An 8686-nucleotide genomic window follows, 5' to 3' on the forward strand; every position below is an offset into this window, starting at 1 on the left:
CATGTTCACATGTTCTCGTTTACATCAGTGAAATCCCTGGTTGCCGTCTATGCATATGTTAGCTATATGAGAGTACCTTGTTAGTGTATATATATCTGTGATTGGGGAACTTTATTTGTGTTTATATTTATGTTTATGCATTTTTTATCTTTATATATGTATTACGTATGCCTATTGAGTATTATACATATATATGTTATATTATTGGGTATCCTATATATACATGTTTATGTTTATAGTTCTTAATTTTAATATTTACAAATATTTTCTGAGCTTATGGTTTCCCTACAAAGTTATAATCATATACGGAGATACCCTATCTATTTTAATACATTCCTTAAGAGTTGTTTTTCCAATTCATGAAAATTATTATGCTCATGAATCTTCTATACACACACACACATTAATGGGCATTATATTTATTTATTTTTAAATATAGTTGTGTTAGTGTTTTATTATCCACATGATACCATTACATTACAATAAACACACAAACACGCACATATATAAATAATTGTGTTAGTGTTTTATTATCCATATGATAACATTACATTACAATAAACTATGAGCTTAATATATAAGAGTTATATGTATATAGTTTTTTGAAAGAAAAAGCAAGTGGTAGGTAGCATATAAGCAATTGACAAAAGGGAACAAATTGATGATGAAGATTGCTAGACAGAAGTTGCTATAAATAATATGGTGTTTGGCACTGTTTTGATGGACATGTCTGCCAAGTGTGGCAACCATCGTCTCGCTTGGATCTTGAAAAGCTATGGTAGTATAGGAACAAATAAACAAGGGGAAACAAATTAATGTTGGGTTATTGGGGAAATGATGGCAATGCTCTTGTGAGTGTGTATGTAAAGTGTGGTGTGCTCTCAAAAGCACGATAAGTGTTTGAGAAGCTCTTTACTCGAGATGCTATCTCTTGGAGTGCACTCTTTGCAGGATATCCAACATGGACAAGTGAGTAAGCATTTTGGACGAATGCAATGATGACAATTTGCAACTTAGAAGATTTGCTTGTAAACACCCACGTGAGATAAATTTTGATTGATTAATTATAGTCCATATGGATGCAAATACCCTAGAGGAACCAGTTTGTACATAAGGCTTAGACACTTCCCTTAAATGTTTACCTCAAAAGTTTTTTTCCTTCTTGTCATAGTTCTCGTATGATACACAAGGCATATACATTGAGTTCATACTTGTAAATCTTGTAAATATCCTCTTCTTTCTTGAGATTGCTATGCATAACTTGATTGACATCTCTACTATGCTTATATAAGCCCATGGTTGTCTTTGTTTTTAAATCACTCTCTCCAATAGTTTGTACAGTGTTTTTTTATGAAATGTAAGAGCACTTTGAGATTTTCCCTTAGCAACTGTGTCTTCTTAAATGCTAGTTACATGCTGATGGTTCTCATTCCAAAACTATTCCCAAACCTTTAAGCTCTATTTGAGTCAATGAGTGGCCTCTGAGAAAATATTTTTTCAGCATCGTCGAACAACGAAAGATAAGCAGCATTGTGGCTACTTTCTAACTATGAGGCAGTAGTCATCTCGTCTTGTTTAACATGCTCATTCTTCTGACACATAACTTAGAATCCAAGAATTGGTTTTCCAAACCATTTGAATACCAGTTCTTTCCTGAGGTAGAAAAGCAAACATTTTTTCTAAACAAACCTTCATGAGAGCTATGTTGTCCCACTCGTCGATGTCGTACCATTGCTATTTGAGGTGTCTCTGCTAGTGAGGCTATGTTGTTTCTGCTAGTGTGGATGATGAATGGACCATCATCTAAATTCATATTGTCTTTGCTACTTAAAATGGTCCTATCATCTGCAATTCTCTGTTGAAAAGAAAACAGCATTAAAGGCAAAGCACCTGGGTCTACGGTCTTGACAACTTGACTGTCACAGACTATTTATTCCTTATGTTTATTTTGCATGATTATCTCTACCTAATCTCTCCGTCTATCTTTCCTTTTAAATAGCCCTTGCCCAGATTTGACCTTCCTCATCTGCAGCTGTTCTGAGGGTCTCACAGCAACAAGAAAGGCCTTTTATAGCATGAAAGAGGGCTCGTTTTCAGGAGCAGTCATGATAGCCACCATGAGACGATGCAAAGCAGGGTGAACAGCCCAGCTAAATCAACACATTTGTAAGCAGCAAGTAAAAACCCAGACATTTGAAATTGCACCGTCTTCTCCACTTTGCATGGCACACTGCCAAGCCGAAAGGTCATCATGCAAGCCAATAACTATCTTTCAGTCCACAGACAAACAACAGCACGGATCAACGCTCTCTTCTTTGAAAAGGCAAAAAGAGGTACACTATCCTGTGTCAACCAGAAACCCCATCATGACCAAGAAAGAGAGAGAGAAAAATGCTTATGCCATACACCATAATGCTATTATGTAAAATCCCCCCTCCCTCACAAAAGAAATGGATATTTCCATAGCTCTGCACCCCCTATGGCTCTTTTTTACACACAGGCGACATCAAGAAAGGGGAACGGACACACCGTGTTTGTGGCTTGGAGCTTCAAATGGTCATTACAAATAAAATCTTAGGACGGTAGTAAGGCTGGTAGCAAATTGTGTGAATTTGAAACCAGCTGCCTTCATCCTGAGGAGGCACCTAATGAATTACACCATTTATTCAGATTAAAAAGCAATTGCTTTAGGCCTTGTGATGTGGGACACACATCCCACCCCTACCATGTTTCAGCCCTGGCTCCACCCATTTGGAAAATCACCCTCAGCCGAGATTCCACTTCTTAGAACAGAGAGGATTTTTCTTTTACACCATAGGAAACGGGCGTTGTTCTCTATAGTGTGTTTCACAAAGCCATGCTACTTTGAAGGTGTCCTGGTAGACAGCACGCCTGAGCTTGAACTTCTTGTGTATGTTGCTCCCAGTCATGCCCCCGTTCTGCTCAAGCACGCTCACCAGGCATTGCTGCCATCCTGTAAAGTCCTCCACCGATGTTGATACTTTTGCTAGCAGGCTCTGATTTTCAAGAAAGCCTGGCGTGTCCAGCGCAAGCGCAATGAGTTGAGACAAGTCGGGCACCATGGTTCCTGCACCTCCCACCACATGAGCGCCCACTTTAGCAACCACTGTCAGAACCTTCAAGAAGCCCCTCACATAGGGGATAGCCTTTCTCAAGCGTGCCCCCTCATCTATGGTGCTCACATACAGGCCCTCTTGGCTCTCCACCCTGTGTGGACACGCCCTGTGCTCGCAGAACAACTCAATGTGCACATTCTTCACCTCCCTGAAGAGCGCCGTCACCAGCCTTCTCCCAGCTCCCATTGCATTCAAATCTGTGCTCAAGAAGACCAAACGAGGGACCCTCCCTGCCTCACTTTCTACAGAAAAATTCAAGGATTGCTCCACCATCTTCTGAATTTGTGGCAAGACATCGCTCCTCATACTTATGATGTTGCCATGCATAACATCCAATCTTTTCAGGATGTCATCATGCATGGCATCCATTTTCGAGCTCAACCCATCCAGCCCCGTCTTCATCATGCTTTTCATTTCCCAGATCGCCCTCACCATGCTCTCACTCGCTCTGAGCACAATCTGCTCTCCATTTTCTGCATCGTCACCTTGGAGCAACCAAGGACAGAGGTTCTCCTTCGTCGTTGCTTGATTTTGTGCAGCTTGAGTTTCGGTGTTATGTAGATTTTCTTGGTCTGCATGCAGGCTAGAAGTAGAAGTGCTGCCCATCTCAACAACCCCTTGGACTCCATGGCTAGTTGTAAGCATGCTCCCTGACTGAACATCCTCATGCATCAACCTTTCATCTACATCCTTTGTGCTAGATGGAAAACTCATGAGCAGAGCATCTTGCAAAGACGACTCATAAGACTTCAGTACCTCCATATACTCGTCGTAACCCAACAGATCAATAAGTCGATTTGCAACAGGTTGCACATAACCGTTGCCCTCCCACAAGTGAAGTAATCTCTCTTGCCTTCGTCCTTCTTCCAACTGCTTTCTAAGCTCTTGTTTCAGATCAAGGATCAAAACACATTGGTCTTCTCTAGCATGTGAAGGGGCAGGAAGATGCAAACAATCAGGACGAATGACACCCTCCACAAGCTTCACTCCTTGGTTGCCCACAGGTTGAGCACACACTCTAATTAGAGTCTTAATGATCTCATCCTCCACATATGCCGCCAAAGTGTTTCTAACATCTCCCTGATCTGGGGCACGCACCATCACATTGATGACATGTTCCCCTTTCGCAAGGCCCAATTCCACAATGATCTCCATGTCTTGCACACAAATGGACATAAAATGTTTACCCTGTTTCACATCTGCTTTGTACGCTGAGAAAGCTTTTTTAAAAAGTACCTGCAAAATCCAAGTAATAAAAAAGCGTTATTTCTTGAGTCCTCTTGTTCTAAGCAGTTAAACAAGTAGGATATCCACCAATTACCTGTATCATAGGAAAGAGCCCCGGGGTAAGAAAAGTCAGATCCTTCTTAACGCACTCCAGTCTTCTACCCAAATAAGCATACTCTTGGATTGACCCATCAAGTGCTCCTCTCCATCGCAAATGCCTTTCTTTTCTCTCATCTGTTTCTGATTCTATAAGAGTGCCTGGGATGAAAACCATGCCATCAGCATCGTCCGGAACTTTGCAGCAAAGATGCATTGCTTCCATCAAACTTATTAGTACAGCACCCTCCACTTTCGAGTGAGTGCTCATCTCTAGTAGCTTCTCTAGATAATCCTGTCTGGCGTAACCATTAAGGGGGAGGAATGCTTTTGATGATGTATGATCAGAGTGAGGGAAATCAATAAGGCTGCCCATCACCTCATGACAGAACCAACTTGGGTCAAGGACAAGGAGAGGCAAATTGCTTAGGTAAATGATGTCCCCAGACTCATTCAAAGAGTACGCAATTGCCTTTTGAACATCAAGGTCGGTGATCTTGAACTGATCTCTACAGACTTCACTAAAATCAACCCAAGGAATGATTGGCTTCTGTTTATCCGATGACTCAGTTGCAAGCCTTGATGACAGGTACTTGCTCACTTCACTGCATATGCTGTACACCTCAACACCATTTAGAACCTCCTTGGCGGTGCCAAAAATGCAAGAGGCCACACACTCTGCAGAAGCAGTACTCCTTGCATCCACTTCCAGAACGTCAACCACTTGGATGATCTTGCTAAAACTAGAAGCAATGGCCTCAATTGAAGGTGTAAGGGCAGCCTTGAACAATATCGTCTGATCCTTGCGGGTGAGAACCACAATAAGCTTGCGCAAAATGTTGGATTGACGGGTTTTAGAGGCAATGAACTTAAGCCAGTAACGAAAACTAGCCTCAAATTTAACTTGGTTTTTTGCGTTTCCTGGTCTTTCATCCTTGCTGTTTATGGGGCTCCATACAAACATAAACATGGCTGGACTGCTGTGATTTGTGCTGGATTCAGGAAACATATGATCGTGGAATGCATGAAATTCCGCTTGCCCTGCCATGTCCCATGCAGACAGTTGGATCCCATCTTTCATGATCGTGTGAACATGAATTCCGCGAGTGCGCTCCAAAGCACAGTGAGAACCATGTTCCTGGATCTGAAATCCATGTGGCTCCACAACATGAGAAGAACCTGCTGATGGTTGGACGACTGCTTGTGAGCGCATTCTAGACAAAGTTGACAACAGGGTTGTCTTTCCTGCACTTTACAAGAACGAATTCAGTTAACAATTTTAAATGAGATCTCCAATCAAAGTCTTAAAGATCACATCTGTGAAGGGTCATGAGAGAGATCGCTTGCCTGCATATGCATCTCCACAAATGAACAGGCGCACTGCAGTGGCAGGTAATTTGCTTGGTTGCAAGTGCCTCAAGTTCGAATATCTTTGCCGGTTTAGAAGAAGTTGTGCTTTAATGGCAGGGTCCGAGAGCTCAAACTTTTCCAAGTGTAGGTGTGGGAGACCTGAATAATTCAATGCGTCCACAATTGCACCAACTAGTGTATTATTGTTAAGAGGTCTATACCCTATATCTCCTAAGGAAAGGCTGTAGAGAGAAAAATTTGTGGAATTTTTCAAGCATACCATGGTATAAATCAGATCTTCGACATTCAGAATAAGGCCTGTCAACGACAAGTATTTAAGCTGCCAATTCAAAAATTTGCTGAGGGCTTGAGAGGGCCATCTGAACTCGTACATCTCAATCTCATCGATCAGACTTGCAGGATGCTTAAGAGCTAGAGTGAGTGAGTGTGTGATTGAACCCCTATGGAGATTTGCCAGAGCCTCTATGAATTCAGGACTCAGACGAACATCTTCAAGGTGGAGATTGTCCAGGGAGATTCCAGCAAGCAAGTTTTCATTAAACGGTAGCTGGGGAGAACTGCTGAACACAGCCAAATTTCTTATTCTTTTATTGTGATGGAGGACTTCTACGAGTTTATTACCTGCATCATGATTAAAGTCGTGGTGCATGAAGAAAAGACTGGTAGCGGATGAGATGTGGAGAGCTCTCCACAACTTGTCGTCTGGCATGAAACCTATCAGATAGACAGCGCTAGAATTGGCGACCGCTTGCAGGTAGAGCTCCCCCTTCGCGCCCAGCCTCGACATGCCCAACATCATGTCCTCTCTCCCCCATCTCTCTCCCACCAAAGCAGACTCCACCACCACATCATGAATGCGCCCCGAGAATCTCTCTGTATCAACCAGAAACATTCCGCGTCTGCGCCCCGAGAATCTCTCTGTATCAACCAGAAACAGATTCTTGCAAAGAAACCCACCAGCTGACTCCTCCCATTTACCTGACAGTTCTATTGCCTTCTCTACATCCTTCAGACTCCATCTTTTCTTGACATAGACGTACTCTTGAGGCTCTTGCAGCAAAGCCATTATCTGGAGGCTAAATATGCGGTGTGTTTTGGGTCCTCGCTGAAAATGGGAGTGGGGTGTATGTTGTTAGTAGGCAAGGATAAGTACATGGGATATATGTATAGGTAGAGGACGCATGGTTTGAATGTGTAAAAGGAGCAAAAATCTGAGGAAGATTGAGGAGAGACGAGGATGCAAATGTTAGAGAAGGAGGGAGAGAGAGACAGAGGGAGAGATTAATTTTCCACAAAGAGAGGAAGGATTGAGGAGAGGAGGATACAAATGCTAGAGAGAGAGAAAGACAGATTAATTTTCCACCAAAGAGAGAGGACCACAATTCAAAGAGACTAGGTCACTAGTCCACTCACCAATTCAATAAGACACTATAGTCCACAAAGAGACAGGACCAATTCAAAGAGACTAGGTCACTAGTCCACTCACCAATTCAATAAGACACTATAGTCCACAAAGAGAGAGGCCTAGGACCAATTGAAAGAGATATCTATCTAGTTTTCACATTCAAGACATGGTTTAAAAAATGTGTGCATGAGTATATGTGTTTAGTACACATTGACTCTTCTCATCAACAATAATAAACACACAAAATTCATATTTTTAAGACTCAAAATATGTACATGAAAAATAAACTCAACTTTTAAATGAGAAAAATGCCATTAATTAAATAAATCTTGGAATGAGGTCTCATAAACGGGCGCTTTTTACCTTGGCTAGACAAGGGTTTTTTCCTATGTGAACACACTAACATGTGGCTTTTGGCCTTGGGACTAGAGTACTACAAGTACTCTCATTCCGATACTCACACATCTTATCATCATGGAGTACACTTCCAGCACTTGCGTGTTCTCTTCTTTCTCTACTTGCATACTTGTGTGTGTGTGTGTGTGAGCTTGCATCGCAACCCAGCAGTGGTATCAGTAGGGAGTCAGCTGCCGTTTTTCGCTTCCGTGCACGCACATTTCTCAGATTGCAATTTTCTCAAAGATCTTATGATTGAGAGATTGAGCAACGTGAGAGTATTCTGATCACGTGTCTTGTGGTTTAACTCCCCTTTTGGAGCCATTCGTGCGCTTGAAATTGCCATCGGAGCTACGGTTTAGGAGCTACAATTCAGCTCATGTTTTTCTTGCTCACTAGCATATTTTCTAGACAGGCTACAGGTTTCATAGCTTCAGCTCGATTTGGCAATTTATGTATCTTTGTGTGGACATTTGGCATAGGATTTTACTAGTGTACGTACACACTTGTGGATACTTGTCAGATTAGCAAGTAATTTATGCACGCTTCTTGTGTGGATCTTTCGAGGTTTTACGATAGGTTTCTACAGGTGTCTGAGTGTATATGTATACATTTGTGGGTGACCTATAGTGAATGTACACTTTTGTGCAGATCTTACAGTGCATGTATACACTTGTGGGATACATTTACAAATTCTTGTTGATTTATTGAGTATTCGTGGTATTTGGGTATTTCTTCCAAATCTTACATGTTCATAGTTTTTTGTTGTTGACGCATGTATATGTACACATTTGTGGGTTATCTACAGTGCATGTATACGCTTGTGTCTACTCTTACTACAAATTAATCTTGACACTGTCATATTTTATGTTGTTTTGGGCTTTTGCTACCTAGCCTTGCAGGATCAATATTTGTTTCATTTAGAGGTGTTCTTGGTTACTGCATGTATTGAGCAGACATTGTGGTTCTTTGGCTCTATTGCAGATGTGCTTGAGTCAGTTTTGCCTATTTTTCCTGTATCAATTTTTGTGGTGCACTATGGCTACTAGCACTA

At 41.7% G+C, this 8686-nt stretch overlaps 1 protein-coding gene across 1 annotated transcript; it reads right to left on the minus strand.

Moving 5' to 3' along the window:
- Window positions 1-1937: 1937 nt before the first annotated feature.
- On the minus strand, window positions 1938-7193 carry LOC147632065 (protein TORNADO 1-like). The gene is made up of 3 exons (XM_086808642.1): window positions 5808-7193; window positions 4459-5705; window positions 1938-4373 (listed from the first exon to the last, which is right to left on the minus strand). The coding sequence occupies exons 1-3, from the start codon at window positions 6895-6897 to the stop codon at window positions 2808-2810; spliced, it is 3903 nt and encodes a 1300-aa protein (XP_086664768.1). The 5' UTR covers window positions 6898-7193; the 3' UTR covers window positions 1938-2807.
- Between the last annotated feature and the right edge of the window lie 1493 nt (window positions 7194-8686).

The sequence above is a fragment of the Cibotium barometz genome, chromosome 14 (assembly GCF_041138505.1).
Source record: "Cibotium barometz isolate CiBa-2024 chromosome 14, ASM4113850v1, whole genome shotgun sequence".
In the NCBI taxonomy this organism is placed as follows: domain Eukaryota; kingdom Viridiplantae; phylum Streptophyta; class Polypodiopsida; order Cyatheales; family Cibotiaceae; genus Cibotium; species Cibotium barometz.